Source organism: Trachypithecus francoisi, unplaced genomic scaffold (genome assembly GCF_009764315.1).
Source record: "Trachypithecus francoisi isolate TF-2019V2 unplaced genomic scaffold, Tfra_2.0 Lachesis_group1, whole genome shotgun sequence".
Classification (NCBI taxonomy): domain Eukaryota; kingdom Metazoa; phylum Chordata; class Mammalia; order Primates; family Cercopithecidae; genus Trachypithecus; species Trachypithecus francoisi.
In genome coordinates this window covers 84,241,190-84,267,170 of record NW_022681454.1, presented here as the reverse complement: position 1 = coordinate 84,267,170, position 25,981 = coordinate 84,241,190, and the positions used below count along the sequence as shown (strand labels likewise).

At 37.3% G+C, this 25,981-nt stretch overlaps 1 protein-coding gene across 1 annotated transcript in view; it reads right to left on the bottom strand.

The window, feature by feature from the left end:
• Positions 1-22,320, bottom strand: part of GABRA4 (gamma-aminobutyric acid type A receptor subunit alpha4) — a 68,939-nt gene extending 46,619 nt beyond the window's left edge. The window contains exons 1-6 of the mRNA XM_033214762.1: positions 21,253-22,320; positions 20,711-20,829; positions 6,569-6,636; positions 4,907-5,127; positions 4,577-4,659; positions 1,747-1,890 (exon numbers count right to left, since the gene is read on the bottom strand). Of these exons, the coding sequence (XP_033070653.1) occupies positions 1,747-1,890; positions 4,577-4,659; positions 4,907-5,127; positions 6,569-6,636; positions 20,711-20,829; positions 21,253-21,338 (721 nt within the window). The 5' untranslated portion in view covers positions 21,339-22,320. The remainder of the gene's footprint in view (positions 1-1,746; positions 1,891-4,576; positions 4,660-4,906; positions 5,128-6,568; positions 6,637-20,710; positions 20,830-21,252) is intronic.
• Positions 22,321-25,981: the final 3,661 nt, after the last annotated feature.

The following is a 25,981-nucleotide window of genomic DNA, read 5'->3' as shown; positions in this document are numbered from 1 at the left end:
ATACAACTTAATGAGTTTGGAGATAAGTATACACTCGTTAATCTATCACCACAATCTATGCCACAAACATATACATCACCCCCAAATGTTCCCTCCTTCTTATTTATTACCTTCTCTGACAAGAACATTTGAGATCTATTCTTTCGGCAAATTTTTAAGTAGACAATACAGTACTGTTCACTATATGCACTCTGCTATACAGTAGATATCTAGGATTTATTCACCTTATATAACAGAAATACTATGGCCTTTGACTAATGTCTCCCTGTTTCCTCCTCCCGGAGGCCCCTGATTACCACCATTCCTATCACTGTCTCTGAGTTTGACTATTTTAGCTTCATCATCCCTTCACAACAGTGCTTTATCCATTTTTTCTTAAAACAGAAGCAAAAACTTCATTATCTCACATCTTTACTCCAGATCTTAAAACTACTCGTTTTCTACTAATGCAATCTTAGCATTTTATCTCTCAGTCAACACCTTTTTAAGAACACAAACTGAGAAGTCATAACACTTAGATTTGAAATTTGGTTTTGCCAGTTATTAGCTATATGACTTAGGCAAATACATTGTACGTAAACCTTTCTCATGTATAAAATAAATGTTATGATAGTATCCACTTCATGGGATGGTTATGAGAAAAAATACATGGAAAGAATTTAGAAGGGTGCCTGTCAGATGGTAATTGCTGAATAAAGTTTAACTATTGCTATGGTCTACATGTTTGTGGTCCTCAAAGTTCAAATGTTGAAACATAATAGCCAATGTAATGATAAGAGGTTGGCTTTGGGGTGATTAAACCATGATGGTGGAGTCTTTATGAATAGAATTAGTGCCTTTATAAAAGAGGCCCCAGTGTGAGCACCCACTCCCTAAACCTTGGGGGTCCCCATGTGAGGACTTATTCATAGAAGGTACTATTCTGTGAACAAACAAATAGGTCCTCATTGAACTCTGAATCTGATAGCACCTCATCTTAGACTTGTCAGCCTCCTGAACTGTGAGAAGTAAATTTCTGTTGTTTATGAGCCATCCTGTTTGTGTTGTTTTGTTACGATGGCCCAAACAAACTAAGATAACTATCATCAAAAATTTTTTTTTCTGGTGACATGTATATGTAAGGAACAGTCTTAGAACAAGCAATAATCAGCTAATTTTTCCACTAAAAATGATTAAAAACTAAATTCTGTAATTCTTTCTATTCACATTCCAAAAGAAAAGAGAGACCAAGAATCATCAATAATAAACATCCCCCCGACTCATGAAATAACTTTAATGTACACCCATAATATACTTTGTAATTAAGCTTGAGATTTTTGTTTACTTTCAGAAAATGAGAGAAGGTGACACCATAAAATTGGGCAAGATAAAATAAAATTTTTGGAAAGCTCCACAAAATCATCAAAAACCAAAACCAAAAACAAAGCAAAGACAAAAAAGAAGATCAGACTTCCTACCACATAATTTTGTGAAAATAATTTTAACATATTTGATTACTGGCTTTCATTTCTAAATGAGAAAACCAACTCACTTTTAGCATCTTACTAAATCAGAATTTATTTTAAACTAAAGTAAGATTATAAATATAAAGAAATTATGAGCTGTAACTCATACATCAACTCTATTTCTGAAAAATGTTTGTTGTTCTCCTGAAAAAAATAAATAACTATTTCAACGAAAAAGTCAGGAAAAAACTCTATTGCTAACACCAAGTAGCATATCGGCTTTAATTATTACACATCTCACCCGTAATCGATTTGATGGTTTCACTTGATACGGTTTGCCCAATCAAATCATATTGAACTAAGCTGGAAGACTCCTTCGGAACTTCAACTGATTTCTCAGGACCTTTTGTCCAGGTGTAGATCATCTCACTCTTTGGATAGGCATCTAAAAGAGAGCACAGAATGTGGTTAGAGTCAATGCTCCTTTTTCATCCACATCAGTGGTCAACACTGAAAAACAGTACTTGTTCAAGAAAGATGGAATAAAGGAAAACAATGTTCACTATAATTTAGTCAAACATGTTTAAGACTTAGAAAACTAGAGATTAAGTAAATACCCTTGCAGCTCAACAGCATTTATTTTTTATGTCAAATAATTGGAGGAGGAGATATTAAAACTGAGGCATCTAAAATGCAACATATGCACCAATACACTTGGATGTGTGTCCACGCTAGTAGGATAAACAGTTCAAAAGCAGATATATTAAACTACCAAAACTGTACTGTCAAGCTCTTACTTCTTTCACTTCTAACTCACTTCCAGTGCTTGACCAATACCATCCTCACACAGTTCTGCTATTTAGAAACGTACCATATGCTGCCTGTAATAATACAATAACAAAACCAAACAAATTCTACTGTTAGGAGAGTTCCCCTGGGGTCACCTCTTCCAAACTCTGCCTCTGGGCAATATCCACTGCGTTTGGCGACCATTGTACAGTGACAACTGGCTATGTTTTTTGTAAAGCTGTCCAGGGAATACAATTACACAACCAATTCCACTACCTTTAATTTCTTACAATCAGGACATTTCCCCTTCCATCTTCAACAAATCTCTCCCAGTGGCAATTTAAGCCAATTTCTATTATTTGGCACTCTGTTCAAATGGAGACCAGCTGCTTGCTTACCAGTCTACCCATAACGGACAGCTTGGCTCACACACAAGAAAATTCAAAAGAACCAAAATGGATTGTGGGCCAACCTCCCTCCAAACCATGGTAAAATGGCTATAGCATAGTAGCTTCTCAATGGAATCATTTCATTCTATGAAATAAGTTGACACTTATGAGCACCTTACAAAACAATGAGGCTTGTGTTGTCATTTTAGCATCATTCAGTTATATTATCTGTCAGCCTTTATCTCCAGAAATATATTCACGCTTCAGTAAACTGTTACAGCCTCTGTATACTATGTTCTTGTCTATGATATTGCAAATTAAGTATCCTTCCCTTGGCTACTCTTACGTTGCTAGAATGACCTTTTTCTTTCCTGGTTTTTCTAATTCCTCTGAATTGTAAGCGTGGGGGTTTAAATAGTGTTATTTTTCCCTCTTTCCAAAGTAATTAAAAATCTTTACCTGCTGAGTATGGTGTGCCTCTCTTTTTAATACCCAATCCAAAAACATCCGCTTTCAATGTGCAATTTCTTTATTTTATACCAACTCTGATTGAACACTAACTATGTTCAAGTCCTTCTGAAGAGAGCTTTTTCTGAGAACTAGAGGTTGGGATGCGGGGAGTGAGAAGGACTTCCTCTACGTGAGAACTAATTTGCGTAAAATTTAAATGATTACGGTACCAATGGATTTTAATTCTGCCCCCAATGAGATCACACTGTCTATGTATTTTTCTGCCTTTATCTTCTCTCATTAAATTATTGGTAAGAGAACATATTACTTCCCCTGGCTTCAAGTTAGCCCACTGAATATTGTGATTACTAGGGGTTATAAAAAGAATAGTGACTGTCGATTCTCATTAAGTTAAGCAATGAGCGATGATAACAGCAGGCAACAGTTTCACAATCAGTGCAGCTAAGAATCTGAAGCAATAGTAAAAGCCAGCATCTATTTTTGGTAGATTCTGATTGAATTGAAAATGTGAGGCAGACCTTAGAAAAGGCAATCACATTTTGCTGCCATCTCAGAGAAGGGACCTTAAGGGAAGGAATCTCATATTATTTTCTATCCACTCATCTCATCCTGTTGCCTTCATTTCTACAAAATTTCCCAAACATATCTATTTCACAGTTTCTCCCCTGTACCATCCTAGTCTAAGCCACGGCCATATTTGCTTGTACTAAAACAACAGCCTCCATTTCTCTGCTGCTTCCACTCCAGTCTCTCTACCACCCATTCTAAAAAAGTAGAATTGGAACTGTAAAATGTCAAAGAAAGCTACATTGTTTCATCAAACCTTTGAAAGGCTTCCCATAGCTTTTAGATAGAATGCAAACTCCTTAATGTGGTATATAAGGTATTATATTATCTCAGACCACACCCCTACCATGCTTTTGCTATGCTTCAGTCACTGTTATACTAGCAGTGCTTGCTTCTGTCATTTCAACCTATACGATGTCAGGAAGCTCTGAACCTTTTCAGAACTTCCTCCAAGTTGGCTATGAAGGACTCTGCTTACAATAGAATATCTATCTATCTATCTATCTATCTATCTATCTATCTATCTATCAATCATCTATCTCTCCAAAATGATATATATTATAATTAAATAAATTATATATATATATTTATCTATATAATTTGTACTTTCTGTGTAACACTACCAACATGTAGAGTTCAGAGGTCCCTAAATGTCACCACTGATCACCAGTCAATTGTGACCAAGAGTACTTAGATTATCTGTATAAATAGGTTTTTGTTTGTTGTGGGGAAAGGAGGTTGTTTTTATTTCTTTATTATAAAATAATAGTTAATGAAATTTCCAGAAATAAAACCGGGCAGTTTTTGTTATGGACCATGACTTAAATGTTGGATTATGAAAAATAAAATACATATGTAAATATCAGCTTGCATAAGGTAATCATAAATTCTAACAAAATTTTTATTATAACTTACAACTCCCGAATTTCAAAGGGCATGCATGACCATCCATAGGAAAATCCACCAATCTCATGGGACACTCCGCACTTATGGTGAGTCTATGATGAAAAATGCAATTACATAAAATCAACCCTTTTAAAAAAATAATTATGATTTTAGATTCTAAAATAGGAAGGAAGGGAGAGAAGGAGGAAGGAAGGAAGAAAGGAGGGAAGAAAAGGAAGATAGGGAAGGAGGGAGGGAGGAAGGAAGGAAGGCAGGAAGGAAAGAAGGAAGGAAGGAAAGAAGGAAGGAAGGAACGAAAAGAATAAAAAAGAAAGGGAAGAAGTAAAAAAAAATGATTACCTCATTGTGTATAAAATAGTACCATTTCTCATAATTCTAAAAAGCTTATTTGGAGCTGTCATATTATGTGAGACAGATTTCTTTCCATTCCTGAAGAAAGTATCAGGGGTCCATACTTTTGTTACCATCATATTGTTCAATCTCAAAATTTCAATGGGACCATCATATTTTAGTCTTTTGTCAATCCATGTCTGTCTGAAGAACACATCCATTGTATATTCCTAGGGCAATTATGTTGGAACATATTTAAGTCACAAATGACTACACATAAGTATGTGAAAATAATGCATTACATTCTGTCCTCCTTCATGCTCATAAAAAAGACCACTGCAAATAAAATTAAAAGGAGCAGGAATGATCTTGAATCAATGGAGCAAAAAGATTCTCAGCAATTAGAGTAACTTTTATCCATCCTGATGCCTTCATCTTCTGCATTCATAAGATAAATACATTACCACACATACTCATCATCTAATAATACATTTGCTATAATTTAAGAAAACCACCAGTACCAGGTAGTTACAGTTGTGTTTTACTTTAGACCAGATAGCAAAAATCAGTGAATGTGTAAAAAGTATCATGCATAATTAATCATGTGATTGTAGGCATTTTAACGACAAAGTAATACGTGTAAAAGATATTTTATTTTCACAAAGTTTATTAAAATTAGTCAAATAACTCAAGGGTTTCAAATTACTAGGAGCTTTAGATCAAGGAATAAACTAAAGTAAGTTTTTTGTCATGCAAACTAAGTATATTTTATATAAGATAGCACAACTGTATGAATGAATTCTTCCTGACCAGTGCTTGGTATTCTAAGCTCTTAAACATGAGTGAGAAGGAGGGAGAAGGGCTGGGATGGGCAGCAAGCAATTAGATCAACATGAAATACTAAATACAATGAAAACTACAAAATAGTATACACAACTAGTTCATACTGAAACTAATTATCATCTCTAATTTTCTCCCCCTCAATAGTTTCCTAAAGAAAAAACAGCCTGGCACGGTGGCTCATGCCTGTAATCCCAGCACTTTGGAAGACTGAGGCAAAAGGATCACCTGAGCTCATAAGTACGAGACCAGCCTGACCAACATGGAGACACCCTGTCTCTACTAAAAACACAGAATTAGCTGGGTGTGGTGGTGCACGCCTGCAATCCTAGCTACTCAGGAGGTTGAGGCAGGAGAATCACCTGAACCTAGGAGGTGGAGGTTGCAGTGAGCAGAAACTGCGCCATTGTACTCCAGCCTGGGCAACAAGAGCGAAATTCCATCTGGAAGGAAGGCAGGAAGAAGGGCAAGAAAGGAAGGAAGGAAAGAAGGAAGGAAGGAAGGGAGGAAGGAAGGAAGGAAGGAAGGAAGGAAGGAAGGAAGGAAGGAAGGAAAAAAGCTACACCCCAGGTTGTGCTATAGGAACCAGTAATAGGAAAGTTCTTCTCTTTGTTTAGAATGACCTTAAATCAACAAGCACTCAAATGTTACAACTGAAATGCAAATTGAAAGAGATTCAATGTCTTACTCTTTATACATTTTTAAGTTTAATTAGGGGTTCTTTGGGTTTCTGGCTTTGCGTGATTGACAATGAAATAAATATTAATTGCCCTCTTTTCTACATGTTTTCTTCAAGTCTCAAAAGGTAAATTAAACTTTGAAAATACCTACCATTTCAACATCAGAAACAGGTCCGAAGCTGGTGACATATATGTCAGTTTTCACTTCTGTAACAGGACCTAGCGGGTATGAAGTGAATAAGTGTGAAAAAATAATTACCAATTTTACAGGCTTGGATGGTTAATTACAGAGTAAATATAGATATGATATGTCATGTTTCTACAAGCATCTTAAATTTTCAGTGACATAATGAATCTCTACAAAAAAAATGTAGACCAAAGCACAACAAAACCAGAAAGCAGTGTTTACTTACAGGCAAAAAGAAATCCTAATTACTTACCAGGAACCTTTCTTAAATATACATCACCCCTGGACACTGTTGCAACAGGCAATGCAGAGACACAAAAGTTTTTAACCTTTGTGATATTTTATAGTCCATCATCTGATTGGCCTCTATAAAGAAGTGAGCTGTTAAAAAGAGGAAGTGTGGCCACAGGAGCAAAGAAGAGAAAAACCATAACAGCCATAAGGACTATATCCTTGGAGAGTTGAGGATACCAGTAAATAATTTTAAAAATAATTTTTTAAAAAATGTAAAAAATGTCACCTTTATCAACAGGCACACCATCCACTGCTGACTGGGATCAAAGACAAACTTTTTTATAAGTAACAGCTACTTATGCTCTGCCACCTACTAACTGTACAAACGTGTGCAAGTTATTTAACTCCTCAATAGTAGCAACCACAACCATCAGGCAAGATTTTGATAGCGATCAAATGAAATTGCTGAAATAAGATGCTCAGCAAAGCGACTCTCTCATGAAAGTACTCATTCCTTGTGAGGTTCCCTTTGCTTCTGACAATGGCCCCTATTGAGACTCTTTCCTGTATCTAAATAAGACTAATTCATGAAGAAGCACATAGGTGTTTTGGCAGAAGAGAAATGTGGGAGCATAATGACAATATGGCTAACACAGATTTTAGACAAGGGAACACAATCTGGGTTTAGCACAATCTGAGTTTAGCATGAAGTTTAAAATCAGAAAGTTTGGAGTTCACATTTGGTTCTAACATCTTCTAGTAATATTATCTTCAAGTCATATATCCCCATAGGTAAAGATATTAATGAGTATTAATTGAGATAATACTTGTAAATCATTTTCCCAGTCTCTAGAATATAATGTGCTCAATAATGACAATAGTCATTATTATGTATAATATAGCATTTTAATACAAACAAAAATATAAAAGTTGTTGCCCCTTGAACATAACTTCCTTAAACAATGGTTTATAATACTGTATAGCCAGAGGCTAGATATTCCGTAGGAAGAATGACATCTGCTATAAAGATGAAATAATCTCTCACTTGGATTCTTGCTTGGGAAATGGGATTCATGCCAAAAAAAAAAAAAAAGGCAAAGAGAAATTGGTATTACTTAATGCCCCAGTTCTAAAGTTATCCCCATAAAAATGAATCTGAATCTTTCTTCTTCTAAAGAATAAAGATTGATCCACACAAAGAAAGGTAACTCGAGGGAGAATGAGAAGATTCCTTATTGAATAAGTATCCTAAGAAAAATAAAGCCTTAGGCAGTATAGTAAGAGAAAAAGTCTGGATCAGGCTTCTCTATTATGAGATTTAATTTTTTCAAGACTACATCTATGGAAAGCAGAAAAGTTAATTAGATTTTTATTTGAATGAAAATTGGAGAAAACAACAGCAAAACATGATAGTAATAAGCTCATTAACGTCAAACCGTTCCAGGAATAGTTAGGTAGTCCAGGAAGCAGGTAATATGTGCTGAACCCTAGAAGATAGCAATTTCACTCAAACAGGTTCAACAGTGAAACAAATCACTATGTTAGTTTCTTAAGGACAATTGCCAGAGTATTAAAAAGCAGAAACACTATGTCATGGCAAGTCAGGGCAAGTGGTGATAAGTTACTCAAATAATTAAGGTTGGTTATGTCCTGACAACTAGACTATTTGACAAGATTCTTGAGAAATCAAAAGTTACTTTGATGATCGGTTTAGGGAAGTGGTTCTGATATATCTGTTAAAACACAGATTGTTGAACTCCACACCTGGATATGCTGATTTAGTACTAGGCATAAGGGGTGGCCTCACAATTTGCATTTCTAACAAGTTCCTAGCTGAGGCTGTTCACTTTACTCTATTTTACAGTGTTCATCTGTTTTCTAGGATAGTATTTACAACACTGTGTGCTATAAAATATTAATATCATAGGTATTTCAGGGGAGCGAGGAGTCTAGGAGAGAAAAGAATTAGGCCAATGATATTTTTCCTTATACATTTATTTTAAATTGTGTGGGTGTATGCTAATTCTTGTAGTTCTATAGTTACAATGATTCCGTGATAAGAATGAACATTTACCAATTCTTGCATAACACGCTACTTTCTCAATGATTCTTGAATAATGTTTTGTGTTGAAAATTATAACCTTAGTATTTGTGACATTCATGATTCAGTATTTGCCTTATATGTTCCTATGTATCTTTGAGACCGAGTGAGATCCTAAAACATTTGATTGGTAAAGGGATTTCCTTCAGACATTCATTCAATAAACATTTATTGAATGAGTGCCAGTTGTGTGTTGGGTTCCCTGCTAGGCTCTGATGTTACATTGGTAAACAAGACTCAGGAATTCCCTGCCTCAAAGAGCTAATACGCCATTGGGGCAGTCAGAGTATGAATACAGTAGTAAAATGATAAACTAAATAACAGAATGCTATCATTTCTAAGAGGAAAAATACAGAATGGTAAGAGAGTGAGAGACTGGGAAGGCTATTCCTGATTTGCAGTCACAGCTGCTTCTTCAAAGCAGTGACTTTTTATTTATTTATTTATTTATTTATTTATTTATTTTATTATACTTTAAGTTCTAGGGTACATGTGCATAACGTGCAGGTTTGTTACATATGTATACTTGTGCCATGCTGGTGTGCTGCACCCATCAACTCGTCAGCACCCATCAATTCGTCATTTATATCAGGTATAACTCCCAATGCAATCCTTCCCCCCTCCCCCCTCCCCATGATAGGCCCCGATGTGTGATGTTCCCCTTCCCGAGTCCAAGTGATCTCATTGTTCAGTTCCCACCTATGAGTGAGAACATGCAGTGTAACTCAAACTTGGAGAATGAGCATGAGACATTGCAAGAGCTTGGGAAGCTGGATTCCAGGCAGAGAGAACTGCAAGAGGACAAGATCAAAGACAGGAAAAGGGCTGAGTGTATTCAGGGACTAGAAAGGGGGCCAGTGGGGCTGAAGCAAAGCAAGGGAGGGACAGAATGATGAGAAATAAAAGTCATAAAGATAGAATGAAAACCAGGGTACAGTGGATAGAACACCTACCCCCGAACTCGTATTCTAAAAAGTGGCATGTTTTAAGCAACACACTTATAATATATGCTATGGTGACTGTAGTTAAAACTACATGGAAAATAAGTTGTAAATATATCAGTAAAAGATGGGGAGCTACATAGAGTATTGTTATGAACTAAATTGTATTCCCTCCAAATTCCTATGATGAAGTCTTAATTCTTGGTACCTCAGAATGTGACCATATTTGGAAATACACTTTTTAAAGAGACACTAAAGTTAAAATGAGGTCACTAGGGTGGGCCCTAATCCAATATGACTGTGACCATATCAGAAGTGTAGATTACGACACACATACACACACACACACACACACACACACATAGCAGAAACAATGTGAACATGGAGAGAAGATGGCCATATATAAGCCAAGGAGAGAGGACTTAGAAGAAACCAATTTTGCCTACACTTTGTTTTCTCCAGAATTGTGAAAAATTAATTTCCTATTGTTTAAGCCACCCAGTCTGTGGTACTTTGTTATGGCAGCCTTAGAGAACCCAAAGGTTAGTCGTTTTTCCTATGTTTTTTTCCTGGAGCTTTCTTCTTCTGATAATTCAGTCTGTCTCTGTCTTTACTTGCAGGTTGTGGTCAGAAGTTTGATTTGCATCCCATAATCACTGGGAGACCACTGAGGGTTTGAAGTAAGGGAGTTTATATGATTAGATTATATATTTTATAAAATTATTCTGACAATGGTATTGACAATATATTACAGGGAAGCAAAAGTAGAAGAAGGGCTCTTCTAAGAGGCTGCTATATTGGTCAAGTTGAGAGTTGGTGATAACAGCTTGGACTAGGGATGTGGCAGTGGGGTTGAAGACTGGACAGATTGAGGGGCAGGTATGCTCACAGGGTGTGGGTATTTTCCAAAGAATAATAAGCAAAGTTATAATAATTACTATTTATTAAAGAACAATTATTTGCCAGGTAGGTTATTAGGTTCTTCCCATATACTATTTCACGTAATCTTCACGACACCCTCCAAAGGCGCTATCCTCATGAGAATGTTATGGATCTGGAAACTGAGTTCACAGAGATTAAATGTATGACAGAGCCAGAATTCTAAACCCCTTGTATTGATCTCCAAAGCATGTGCTAGCTTTACTATACTATATAACATCACCAATAATAAATCGTTAATTACTTAAGCAAATGTGGGATTTCATATCTAGAATATAACATGCTATACCTACATTTCCTGCTTTGTTCATTAGTTTCTAAAGTATTTTCTCACAGTGCTTTTCACGCCTTTACTATTATTCCTACTACTGCATACTGCCTGGGTCTTTCTATCTGTAATAGCAAAGGCAAAATCTTAATCCTTTTTGAAGTCCCAAACTAGCACAACGCCTTACATGTATTAGGCGTTGAATAACTGTGTTTCATCACGCTCCTAATATTATCCCAGTAGTGATTTAAAAACCCATCAAAAGAAAAAATTAACAGAATTACTTTCCACAGCAGTTAAACTAAAAATATTTCCCATTTTTAGAAACTGTGTCTTATTTGTATTTGTATCCTCTGGCAGGACCAATCACAGGTTTTAAATGTAATAGATCTCTGATAAATCAGTTGTCAGTGAATAATGGTCACTATGTAATTAAGAATAACTCTTAAATACACCTCCTCTAATACAACAGTTTAGGATGTTCAAATCAACCTTACTAAGAGTATAATTACATGGAAACCAGATAATTTTGAGCTTGGAAGGATTTCTTCCCATAATTTGGTATGCATTTGTGAAACATTAAAGACATCTTTTAGTTTACAATTCTACTTTGTTGGTAGTAGGGATACATTTTTTAACACCTAAAATATGGTTGACAGTCTGTAAGGTAAACAAGATGATTCAACAGTTTTAGGGAAAGAAAGAGCCAAGACCAGCAAGATCAAATTCAGGGAAATATTTCCATCTAATTAATGAGTCTAACTTGCTGGGAAAGAGGGAAGGCAATTAACAATGAATCAGATAATTTCCCAATTTACTTAATTTTAGCAGTACAGATATGGTTAAAGGGTGGAATCATTTTTGAAATTTCATCTCCAGTAATGATGTCTAATTTGCTGCTACATCATGAGAAAGCCTAGGGTGTTTTGCTGATCTTGAAACTAGTCCATCCTTATTTTCGATATTGCCTTCCCAGCCATGCACTTGAGGAAACATTTCTAATTATCCAGCCACCTACATCACACATCCATCATCACCTTACAAAATACTAGTGACATGTCTCCAAAAATGAAGACACTTGAAGCGATACAACAAGGAATCCTAAATGAAATACATAAAGAAATCTCTTCGCTTGTCATTTACAAAATATACATATACGAGCCTTCCTGAATACTAAACAAAGACGAGAGATATCCATTGATATCACTGAGAAAGCAGAAAACACTATAAAGTTCTAGAAATTTCTTTCACTTAGAAGACATTAAAGATTAGTGCCTCCCATGTCATATAATCCATCAATCCTGGTCTACTTTGTAAATAATTACAGCCATCAAATAAATAAAGTATGAACAACAACAGAAATAAAATATGGGCAAATAATAAAAACAAGTAATTCACAGAAAGAAAATTATCATAGCCAATAAAGATTGGAAAAGATATTCAACCATGTTAGAACATAGTGAGAATCAGAAAAATTCAAATCATTTCACAATAAAATGCCATTTTAAGAAATACAATTTCAAGATATATATATATATAATATATATATATAATATATATATATATCTTGTGTTAAAGAGGGTATCTGGATCCTGAATGTCATGTTCATTGTAAACTGTAAATGGGAGTTGATTTTGTAAACTCATCATGAAAAATAGTTTGGCATTATCTTGTCAACTCCCACTTACACTAAGATCCAGAAAATCCATTCCTTGATATATATGCAAAAGAAACTCTTGCACATTTACAGCAGGAAATTTGGGCCAGGATATTCAGAGCACCACAATCTTGGAAACAAGCAAAAAGCCTACTGCCAACAGAGCAGATGAATAAGCTGGTTTCTATGCAATGGGAATATCACACAGCAGTCAAAATGAATGATCTATTGCAACATGCAACAATAAGAATGGTTTTTAGCAGTATATAATTAAGTTAAAAGCATCAAAAGATTATATATAGCAAGTTCAAAATGATTAAATATTTAAAATAAACTTTTAAAATAAAGAAGTCAACCTAAAATGACATTCAAAGGAAAACTAATAAATAATTTTAAAAGGACTTAAAATCATGGTTACTTTGGGTGGGGAAGATAGGATGGAGGAGACCACAGAGCAGAATGAAACTTGTCCAAGTCCTACACTTTGTGCTGGTTGGTGGTTTAACTGGTATGTTTATTATATTTTAATAAATGATTGAATAGATGAAAGGATGTATAAAAAGAAGGCTATGTATCGGCCAATAATGAAAGTGTGTCAAATACCAAGAACTATTAATCTAGATTTCAATTCTGTGTACCTGTGGCTTATAGAAGAAATATGTAAGAAAGGCATAGACTATAAGGCAGTGATGTTTAATGATATATACAAATGCAATCAGATGTATTTTCTCATCTAAAAGAAGTCTAACAACTCAGTGAAGTATTACCCAAATATCACCAATTTTCTAATATCCTGTAATCTAGACTTTAGAGTGTCTATTTCAGGAAACACCAAATGCAATGGATACATCCTAACCCTAAAGAAAATGTAAATATATAACAGCACCGGTATGTTGTACTTTTTTTTTTTTTAACCAAGAGCATAAGAAAGTAAAGTTGCGCTCTGAATTCAAACTTCTCTTGTTTTCTCAAAGACATATTTCTTTCAGTTATGCCTTTCCTCCAATCTAATGCTAAATATTCTCTACTAGATTATTCCCAATAGAAGAAAAAAAAAAAGAAAGAAAGAAAGAAAAACATGTTATGGTCTAACCTTGAAAAACGAAAGGCAAACTTTTCTCTTTCTCTTCTCTATTATATTTGAACTTCTGAAAAAAACCAAACTATCAACAGTACCTCTGATTCTTCTTATTCACTCCATCATCTATCTCAATAATTTGTTTTTCATGCCTAGGGTCCACTTCCTTTTGCCAGTACCATGAGTTTTTCCTTATGTACAGCATTGTTCCTGCCAACTTTAAAAGTATTTTTTCTTTCTCCCATTTTTCTGCCTCCTTCCTTCTACCATCCCAATTTCTCTGCTTCCTTGTACAAATGCCCAGAAAAATCTTATTCCATTCTCTCTTGAATGCACTCAATCAGACTTTCACACCTATCACAACACCAAAACGGCTCCACCAAAACAGTCAAAATCAGTGAAGATGTACACATTGCCAAATCCAGTGATCAATTTTAAGTTCTCATCTTTCTTTATCTGTCAGGAACATTTGACTAAATTAATCCCTCCTCCTTTCTTTATTTTTTCTTCCCCCCCCCTTACACTTTACTTTAATTTTATACACACTCCCTTGGTTTTCCTGCTACTTCACAAGCCACTCCTTTTAAGTCTTCTTGGGACAAAGGTTCCTCCTCTCCTCTCTGGAGCCACCTCCTAACATTGGAGACATCAAAACTCAATATTTGTACACCTTCACTATCAAACTTAATCCCCTGTAATCTTTTTAGACTTCTGGCTTTAAATATCATGTATATTGACATACTCATGATCCCTGAATTTCAGGTTCATCTCCACTTGATATGTAATAGACATCTCAAAGGTACCATACCTGCACACAAATTGCTCATCTATGCCCTTGTTCTACTTCTGGCACAGTCTTGACAACTCCATTTTTCTACGTGTCCAAATCAAAAACTTTGGAATCGGCTTTGACACCTCCCTTTCTCTCACATCCCACGTTCTAGCTGTCGTCAGTTGACTTTAATTTCAAAATATCCAGAAGCCAACCATTTCTTATAAATTTACAAACTTCTCTGCAACCAGCTTGGTCAAAGTATCCCTCATTTCTCGCCTGGTTTATTATGGAAAACCTTGCTGCATCTGCCCTTGCCTCTGACTGCCTGTTCTCAACACAAGGAGAGCCTTTTAAAATTAGTTCAGGCCTTGTCCCTGCTAAAATCTTTCCAGTCACTTTTGATCTGACTCAGAGTAAAAGCACAGTCCTAATCAGCCTGCAAAGCTGTACACAACCTTGTCCTCTTATCACACTGATCCCCTTTTATGTCTCAGCCCTGCTAAACTTCACTACAGGGACTCTGACTTCCCTGCTTAACATGTTTGCACTTAGAATTCCTTCTCATTCATTAGAAGACCCCATCCCAAATGTGGTTTATGCTTTTATTTAAGTACGACCAGTGTTCAAATAGCACCTTCTTAGTAGAATCTCCACTAATTATTCTACTTAAAATGGCAACCCCCCTCCCCTGCTTTACATTACTTTATAGCTGTTAACCAACATCTGGCACACACACTGTATTTTACCTATTTCTGTTGCTTATTTTCTGTCTCTTCCACAGTGTGAACTTAAGAGGGCAGGAAATCGTGCAGTTCTCCCCAACTTTAAATAACATCAACCTTGCCCAATTTCTCAAAATAGAAATGGAAAAGTCATTTTTTACTTCTCTCTTTTTTTTTAACATCCATATCAAGTCAATCACCAATTCTTTGTTGAATAAACCTCCAAAAATCTCACTTTAATCAACTTACATATATCCATCTTTACTACCTCTACCACCTTTTTCCAAGCAACTGGCAACTTAAGAGAACTAAAGCTAAAGTAACAAAAGCTTCATTGGTCTCCCTGCTTCCAAGTTCCCCCACTTCCTTTTCTAAGTCTTCCTTTATGTAGACAAGATGGAGCATTTTTCACTCTAAGTCAAGCCATGTTATTCCCTCAATTTAGAAAACTCCAATTGCTTCCAGGTTCACTAAGATAATAATTTATGCTCTTTTACAGGGTCCTCAGAGACCTTGTGAGACTTGGCCTCTGTTTACCATCTCAGCCAAACCTCATGAGATTCTTCTTCTTGCATTCTGGCTACAGGCATGCTGGACTCTTACAGTCTACATCATACTAACCTATTATCTACCTTCAGACCTTTGCACTTAATTGTTTTGTTCCCTCTGAGAATTACTTTTCTCTTACTCTTTTCATGCCTGACACCTTTAGGTTTTAGCTTAAAAGACTTCCAGGAACACCAAATCTGAAATAGATCCCTCACTCATTTTTTCCCCTTTTAGCATGCTATTAGATAATTCTATAGCATTTTCATTTAATTATTTTATTATTTCTTTGTTATTTTCATCTCTCTATAATGCTTAGCTGTAAAGTCTGTGAGGGCTCATATCAGATCAGAATGATATCTTCACAACCTTACATTGTTCCTGACATACAGTGTTCTCTCAATACAGATTGGTTTCACGAATGAATGAAAGAAGGGGACATATTGGAAGAGAATGAAGTTTTATGTTGCCGAGAAGTGCTCTTTTTGCCTACGTATTTTTAAAAGCATTTCTCTATTGACATTTAATTAATAAGACTAGCACAAGACACATTAACTTTTAAATGGAGATACATAGATCATTTGAAAACATTGCAAACACAATTTGATTTTTGTGGGGAAAATATTCCAACTTAACCCAAATGCATACAATTTTCTGTGTTTTCTTTGCTGTTTGAAAAGTTATTAAAGCTTTAGAATAAAAGTTCTTATCTCACTTCTTCAGAGCAAATGTAGTTTTGCTTATTTTAAGGTCCTACTTAGTAGCAAGAAGGCATGTTCAGGAAATTTGATTACTGATAAACAGGGCAATGCAAGAACGCCTCAGAAGTGGATATAGGACCAGCTGCCCGACTAAGGTTTTAAAGATGAGGGTGTGTGTTGTGACTTTACCAAGAAGTAGCTATAGAATTGGTGGGCAATTCATTGGAAATTTTCTCAGCCTGTTTTCTAACAGAGGGATGATGCCTGCCTTACTTATCTCTTTGTGTTGTTGTAATAATCTTAGTAAATAATGTGAAGTCCACTAATGTGAAGTCCTACTATGTTAGTGAATAACCTTACAAAAATGACTCATATGCTTCATTCCCATTTCAGAGAGGTTGCGGAAGATGATTCAAAGGCAATGATCTGTATTTGAAACACTTGTTATTCTGGATCATGTGTCTCAAAATATTGAGGTGTGTGAAAGGCTGTGCAACCCTTCAATAAACAGAAAATGAGTAATGGCAGGTTTCCTAAACCATTTCCTGGTAGTCAGTAAATACCTTAGCTATGCATTTTTAAGAAAGCATATAACAGTGTTGAAAGTGAACAAGAGCTAGGGGATTATTTTCTGACTTCTTTGTGGAAGGTTTCACTTGTGTGCTATATCTACACAGGTGAAAGCTACTTCAGGATGATAGCAACTGATTTGTCAGAGGTTGAGAGGACTACATCCTCTCAGAAGTACGAAATCAGCTTCTCTCACCATGCCTCCTTCCCTCTCTTCTCGCCTTTTCCCCTTTTCTTCTCCAATGGGAGAATGTAGGAGACAAGGGAGAGGAGATCCTGGAGGGATGTAAAAAAAGGAAACCATTTCAGTTCCTTTTATTTCCCTATCACAAGCTGTGCTACTGAGTTAAAAATATGTAATTTAGTTTCCAAATCTATTTCAACCCCTGCCTGGCCTACTGAGCAATCACAAACCATCCAATTTCAGTTCAAATCTTTGCTTTTAGCTTTGTTTGAAATGGAACACAGCAAAGTTGTATAAACAGATATAAAGTAAATGCCCCACAAAGAGCAGAAGCAGGATTATAGGAACCAGGAAGTAAATCCATATTTATAGCCTACTAGTCAAAATCTGGATTGTTTTCATTTTATTTTTAAAATACCAAATTTTCCACAGAGTATCCAATGTCACAGAAGGGATCTGATTTGTGGTAATGAGTCTGTGCTAATGATGAAGTTTCTCATTGTTTTCCGGGGTACACATTTACAACTTCATGTAAACAGAAAACACATTTTCTGCAGGTGAGAATCACTATTCCTCTGTCACATTTGGAATACTACACATTTACAGAGAATGACCACTTCTAAAAAGTGAATCACATTTACCACAAACATTTATCAGCAAAGCCAAGAAACAAACAAACAAACAAACAAACAAAACCCATGTTATGCTATTTAGTAAATGTTTAAATGATTTACCAATTGGTAATGCTGGAAGTAATGTTAATTCGACCCCTTCTCATAAAACTACAAAAATGTTTTCAGGTGGGTAATGCAGATCATTTGGCAGTGACAAATTAGATGACTAATAATGTCCTTGAGACATTTGGTAGAATTACGATTAACCAAAACCCAGTAATGGCTCACATATATTGTTTTCACTTATGTTATTGTCAATATAATGGTATGGGAGAGAGCAGATGGTAAGAAGGATCTATCTACAATGGATCCCTTCTGCCTTTTGAATTATAGCTTGCATTATAGCCAGCTGGGCAGGTATTATTTTAATTTTCAACATTTATAATCAAACAATATAGTTTCAGTTCTAACTTTTCACCTTGATTTATGTTCTGGTATATCAATTTTCTGAATGAATATGTAAACTACATAGGACTGGATACTTTTCTTATTTTTTTTCTTCACTTGAAATGTCAAGTTTAAAACGTTTATGGGCAGATAAATCCTCTTTTATTGATATAATATTGCCTTAAATGGTATCACATCATCTGAACCATGCTCCACAACACTATTTTTGATCTAAAATGGTAATTTCCCAGTCACTTATGGAAGATCATGCATTGACAAATGATTCACCCCTTTTCAGATTTTCATGAAGGCAAATGCAGTGCAGGCAGCTTATCCCTGGAGAGGCAATGTGAAAAGAAGCAGGAGAAACTTTCATTCTTCTCTTCTATCCTTATCACTGTCAACATACAAATGCTGGCCCAGCGTGGCTCATGCCTGTAATCCCAGCACTCAAGAGACTGAGGAGGGTGGATCACTTGAGGTCAGGAGTTCAAGACCAGCCTGGCCAACATGGTGAAACCCCATCCCTACCAAAAAGTATATTTAAAAAAATTACCCAGGTGTGGTGGTTCACACCTGTAATCCCAGCTACTTGGGGGGCTAAGTCAGGAGAATCACTTGAACCTGGGAGCCAGAGGTTGCAGTGAGCCAAGATCAAGCCACTGTACTCCAGCCTGGGTGACAGAGTGAGACTCTATCTCAAAGAAAAAAAAGAAATATACAAATGCTGAATCAATACCCTCAATGGCTTCCCATAACCTTCTCATAAAATCCAAGAAAAATAATGGTTTGGAATTCAGAAGACCTGATCTCATCCTATCATCGATGTACTACGTGCCCTTATATACATCACTTTCCCTTTCTAGACCTTAGTGTCCCCATCTGTTAAATGAGACTAGACACCAAAGAAGCACCCAACTCTACTCTATCCAACTTTGTTTTCTCTCCACCAACTCTTTCTAGCCTCAGGCCATACTCCTGCTTCACATCACAGGCTGTCCTGCTCCCCATTCTTACTTTCTCCATTCTCCCAACATTTCATCTCCTACACACCCTCAATAGGAGGTATAAAGTTGCTCCATGCTTCTAATATTAGATGATACTCATCACACAGTATCTGATACCATCCCCATGTGCACAGCTTTGTTTTTTAAATATACAGCCTGCTCTGGGTTTACATCCTTCCCCTCCCACTTGGAACTTGGACTAGTTACTTAACTTTCTAAGCCTCAATTTCCTCATCTGTAAAGTGGGGATAGTAATGGCTTTCAAAGGGTTGCTGTGAGGGTTAAACAGAGTAGTAATGCCTACAAAGTGCCTGGCTTATGTGAACATTTAATTAAATAAATACAATATTACTGGTTGTTATTATTGTTACCACTTGAATGTAAGCTCCTTTAAGACAGAACCTCTGTCCTGTTCAACTCAGTTGCTGAAGGGTAATTAATGCAGTGTACTGTAAAGAACAGGGACTTTGAGATCAAAGGACCTGGGCCAAACCTATGAATGGTACCCTAGCAGGTCATTTGTCCTCGTTGAACTGGACTGAGAAGCTATTTGAGGTTAAGAAGTGTATCTTAAAATTTCTGTGGACCTAGTACCTAGCACAAAGCTTGCCACATAGATTTTCATTATATATGCAAAGGAAATAAGAATATGAAAAAGAGCAACAGTGCTGTTAATGGATGTACCTCTGTTGTCCTTTATACCTATTTTGTTGAAGAAAGCAAGCTGAAACATGTCTAACTTTAAAGTCTTAGGAGGAAAGCAAATGACACACCACCGAAAAAGAAAAGGAAAAAAAAGCATCCTGCTGTAGAAGAGAAAAGGAAAGGAATGGGTTCTCTAGCAGAGCAGGCAGCTTCATGCCCCAGATTTATGTCCTAGGTAGAACACTGGCCAAGGTTTTGGCTTAGGCATGGACACGTGGGAGGACAAGGGACTTCGGTTCAGCTGCCTCAAGTGCAACCTGCTCTGAGCTCAGTGGCCAGGTTCAGGGAAACTATTCTCAGCGAATAGCGGCCAGGCAGCTGAGCCCAGAGTTCCCATTTTTGACTCTTCCTCTCCAACCTCCCCCAACCAGCAGTCAGGTCCCAGGAGGTAATTAGTGTGGGGGAGAGGCAAAGCTTCTGAGGGGGCAGGGAGATGGGAAAGTACGGGTGGAGGCGGTCTTCTTGTCATAGGTCTCACCAAGAGAGGAGAGATAGAAAGAGAGAGAGATTTATTTTTGCACGTGAGGCATACCTAATGATATTCCCACAGACAGACAGAGAGGAAGACCAAGAGAGGGACAGACAGGACACACTTGCACGTTTGAAATCGTTCATACCCCCAAATCCAGGACGCAGCCTGTTGTCATAACCATCGAGCAAACTGTCCAGGATGCGGGTGAAATTTTCTGTGCACAATTTCTCCTCCTTTTGGTTCTGTCCTGGGGATTCGTTTAAACTGCAAGCAAAAAAAAAAAAAAAAAAAAAAAAAAAAAAAAAAAAACGGGGGCGAAGGAGATTATTTTCAGAATCCATCAGAGAACAGGTGCAAACAGGTTTGTTTTCTAGGGAAAGAGTCGCTTGCCCCAAGCTAAAGGAGACGAGCCTGGAGGTTGAGATGCAGAAGACAGAAATGGTCAGGAAAAGCGCGCCCCGCCACAAGACCCCCAGTGCCCACATGCCTCTTGCATCCTGCGCCCTTCGTGCTCTCCGCATCTATGCGGTCACAGAAAAGCCTGCCTTCGGCCCCTGCTCTTACAGTTGAAATGTACACCCAGGGAGATCTAGTACACCCAGGGAGGAGTGAGTGGCCAAAGGGGTCCGAGAGCTGGCCATTTCTTCACTTTCCCTTGCCCACCTCCCCGCACCCCAGAGAACTCACCAAACCGCCAGGCACAGGAAGCGCAGGAGGGCGAAACTGACCCCGGCGGACAGAGCGATCGCGGGTACCTTCTTGGCAGAAACCATCTTTGCAACATGCCATACTTCAAGCCTGTTCACGTTTCCAGGCTCTTCAGATGCCCTGAGCAGGGTGCGAGGAGAGGGCAGAGAGGCTCCCGCGGCGTGCGCACACTCGCGCTCACACTCGCCCGCGCTCAGCCAGCCCGAGCCGCGGTGGGCGTGTGTGTGCACGGGGCCAGGGGAGGCGGAACCTGCCTTCCTCGCCCCCTCCTTTCTCGCTCAGCGCTCAATGTGTATGTAGAGCTATGTATACCGCTCCACACCCTTTCGTGCCCGCGCGCTGAAGGTTCTGGGGTTAGCATCCGCGCGCTTGCGCTGCAAGACTCGGCAAGTTTGTTCCGACCGTAACTCCGCGGATGAGGACCCAGGTCTCTCGCCCCTCCTCCGGCTCCGCAGCCCCCGACCCCAGGTGGGCTTCCCGCCCACAGCAGTGCTCGGCCTCCTCCTTCCTGGGCCCCTCCCTTCCGCTGGGATTTGGATGTAACCAATGAAGCTCCTCTCTCGTCAGGTTGTGCGAGGACCTGTTTGTATCCAGAGTCAAGGTTGGAGGTGGAGAAAGGGCGGGTGATGGGGACTGCTGGGCGTGGGGTGGTAGCGGTGGTGAGGAGAGGGGATCAAGTCCGGGCTCAAAAGACCTTTGAGACCCTCCCCTTCAGGTGTTATGGGGGGCGGTAGGGAGGGCAATGAAAGCAAAAAGATTATTCCTGCTAACAGGGGTTACAACTCACCCGGCGGACTCTCGCCAAACTGTTGGGAAGTGGACTTGAGCCGCACTCCAGTCCCAGTATTTGCTAAGCTATTGCTTTAAAGACACCCCGTTTCTTTACCCGCCTCCACCAGACACGCGCACACCCTCCGCTTTGCTGCTCCATCCTTTTCTGGAGAGGAGGGGAGAAGTGGAGACAAGCGATCTCTGGTCAAAATCACTTTCACTTCTTGCGACACTCTTCTTTTTCAGAATGGAGTTGACTTACTTCCAGAGGTTGACCTCTTTAGGTAGGGGGCAAGGATGGCTGGAGAGAGAGAGAGGCGGGGAAAAAGAGAAAATGTGTGTGTGTGTGTGTGTGTGTGTGTGTGTGTGGTGTGTGTGTGACAGAGAGAGAGAGAGAGAAGGTGGGGTATGGAGAGAAAGGATACATAAACTAAAATGGAGGGGGACAAATCTTAGTTCCCTTGTGACATGAAAGGGAACACTAAGCTCTATATCTTTAGTGTTTTACTGAGCAATATCAGATAAGCATTCCCAGTAGATCTTTGGAAAACATTAATTATTGGCTTCCAGGGGGAAAAGCGTCTTTTAAATTAGTAATGATGCATGTGGAAATTTTCATATGATGGATCAATGAGCTAAGTAATTCCCATCTCCTGGAACCAAACACCAATTAGGTTCTAGTCGGAACTCTGATCATTTGTTCAAATTGGGATGACTAGTGGACAGGTATGAAGAGGGAACGCATTGTATTAGACAGGGGTTTTGGTTTTTTTAAACGTCTGGATTCAAGTTTTCTTTCTAAGGGAAAGTCAAAAGTGCCCATCGTGCGCAGTAGCTACCTTCTCTGCATTCTGTACTGCTGTCTCCATGGAATTTGTTAACTTCATCCTAATTCCATCTCTATCACTCTTTTCTCATAGACTGTGGTCTCTCTGAAGGCCTGGGCTAGGTAATTTTCACTCATCTGTGTTTATTTTACCTGTTGTTACAGTGCATGGCACATAGAATGTCAATAAATATTTATTGAATGAACAATTAAACAAAGCAATGAATTGCTTGTTCCCAGATCTATCTCATAAATTTGGATGACGTTCAAGCTCTCTCTTTTGGGAAAAATAATTGAAGTACTAGTGTATCCTCCAAATATGCCATGAAAGCATTGGTCTCCACAGATTCTCCACATATTATATTATTTCTCTAATCTTAAAACTTTCCTACCTTTTTAAAAAGAGAGTTTAGCTCTGTTGCCCAGGTTGGAGAGCAGTGGTACCATCATAGCTGACTGCAGCCTCTATTTCTTGGGCTCAAGGAATCCTTCTACCTCAGCCTTCTAAGTAGTTGGAACTACAGGTATGTGTCACCATGCCCGGTTAATATATTTTTATATTTTTGTAGACATGTGGGGGCTATGTGATGTCACCAGACTGTGCTCAAACTCCTGGCCTCAAGCGATCCTCCTGCCTCTGTCTCCCAAAGTGCTGTGATGACAGATGTAAGCCACTACCTTACATTTGCAAGCCTTTTCCTATACTTTCTCAAACCTAAATTGGTATTTTTTACCACTCTCCCTTGTAATTTTCATTTTAAAAATACACGTATCAAAAAATTAACAACCCAAAATAATGGCTTTGAGGAAAAAAGTTACATATCGTATCTTTAAAATTCAAATTTAAAATCTGTAAAACTATTATACTCAAATTAAAAGAACGTTCTTTCAGAGTAGCTACTTTCAGTTGTATTTTTATTAACTGGGTTATAGTATTCAAGTTCAGCTGAAGATAATACTAAAGACATTTATATCTCATTTCATTTTATTTCACAGTCTTTCATTCATGCTACTTTTATATTACTTCAAGAAGATATATGTTGAATTTCACTGCCTGAAATCTTTTTTAAAAAATTGCTTGTTAACATGAGGGGTTTTTTTTGTTGCCATTGTTAGAAATCGAACATTCTGAAATGTTATAATTTATCTTAACTTACAAATATAAATATGCTATTGTTTCCCATGTAAACTCCTATTTGTGATAGCCCAGGATTGTGAATGAATTATTATTATCTATGTAGCTGTGCAGAAATATGAAGGTGTTAAATCATACCTATACTTTTTTTTTTTCTTTAAGCTGATATAAGCCTCTGATTACTAGGTTTAGTAGAATTTGAATTGGGCCCAAGTACACTACCCCCAAATATCATTATATTAAGCCAGTCACATTTTATAGATTTAACAAATGGGTTTACTTCGAATATAATAAGATGCAAATAATACAGATAGCCCAACTGCTAACGTCTTAGGATGGACCCTTTAAAGTCCACAGTGCCTATGAAATGCCCTGAAAATGAACACAAAATCTTGTGTTTATGTAAATATGTGCATTTTCCTGTGAGAGTGTTTATCTCTCATCAAGTTCTTATAGGTCATGGATCAACATTTTAATATAAAAGATAACTCAAATAATAGAACATTCAACCAAACAAGTGAATGAATATTTGTAGTTAATGTGTGATAAAAATCTCTATCACATTTTATAAGCTTCCCCATTGCCAGTTTCTATAGACTGTCATGTAGATCTTAAGTCTCTTGTGGGTACCCGGTCCCATTTATTGTCAATTTATCATATGTCCAACGAGCTTGGTACGCAAAATATTTGAGCAGTAATAAAGTAAATAGTCTGAAAGGGTTCAACCTGTTCCTGGTTTTTTTTTTTTTTTTTTTCATTAATTCTTTCTGGTAAATATTGAAACAACTGTAACCATTTGAGGAGGGTACTGATGTGAATTACTGCTTTAAATTCTGAAGACTTGTAGATATAGGCCCAGTTTGAAATGTTTCTGTTCCAAGAACTTAGAAGCTGTTGACAATTTTATGTTAATGTATTTCTCTGTCCCTTGTATTTTGCATAGGTGAGAAGAATTGATTTGATACTCTCTTAGTTAATGCCTTTTCTTATGTGTATTAAAACAGTGTTTCCACTGAAATATTACCTGTATATCAGCCTATTATCATTGTCTAGTTATACAATTTTTATCTTCATTCATTTCTTATTGTATGTATTCGAGGTATACAACAAGATGTTTTGATATACATATATAGCAAAATGAATTTTACAGTCAAATTAACATATCCACCACCTTACATAGTTACCTTTTTGTTTGTGAGGTTCGAGTACCTAAAATCTACTCTCTTAGCAAATTACTCTTCAGTGCACAATGAAACATTGTTAACTGTGGCCTCATGCTGATCGTATTATACATAACATATTATATTATATATTATAATTATAATTAAATATTATAAATATATAATAATGATAACTTTCTTATACAGAACTATAACTTTGTATGCTTCAAGCTGTATCTCCTAAATTCCCCTCACCACCCTCTTTTGGAAACTACCATTCTACTCTCAGTTTCTACGTATTTGACTATTTATAGATTCCACAAATAAGTGAGATCATTTCATATGTATTTTTCTGTGCTTTCTGTGTCTGGTCTATTTCACTTACTATATGTCCACCAGGTTCATCTATGTTGTTGCAAATGGCAGTATCCCTTCTTTTTTAAAGCTGAATATATATGTGTGTGTCTATATATATGTACACACACACATACATACACACACATATATATGCACACATACACATATACATATAACAGTTTCTTTATTCATTCATTCACTGATGGACACATAGGTTGTATCCATATCTTGACTATTATGAATAATGCTGCAATAAACATTAGAGCTCAGATATCTCTACAAGATGCTGATTTTATTTCCTTTGGGTGTATGTTCAGAAGAGGGATTGCTAGGTCATATAATAGTGCTATGTTTAGTTTTTTGAGGAACCTCCATACCGTTTCCACAATGGCTCTACCAGTTTACATTCCCACCAACAGTGTCAAGGGTTTCCTAATCTGGGAGAATTTAACATATTGT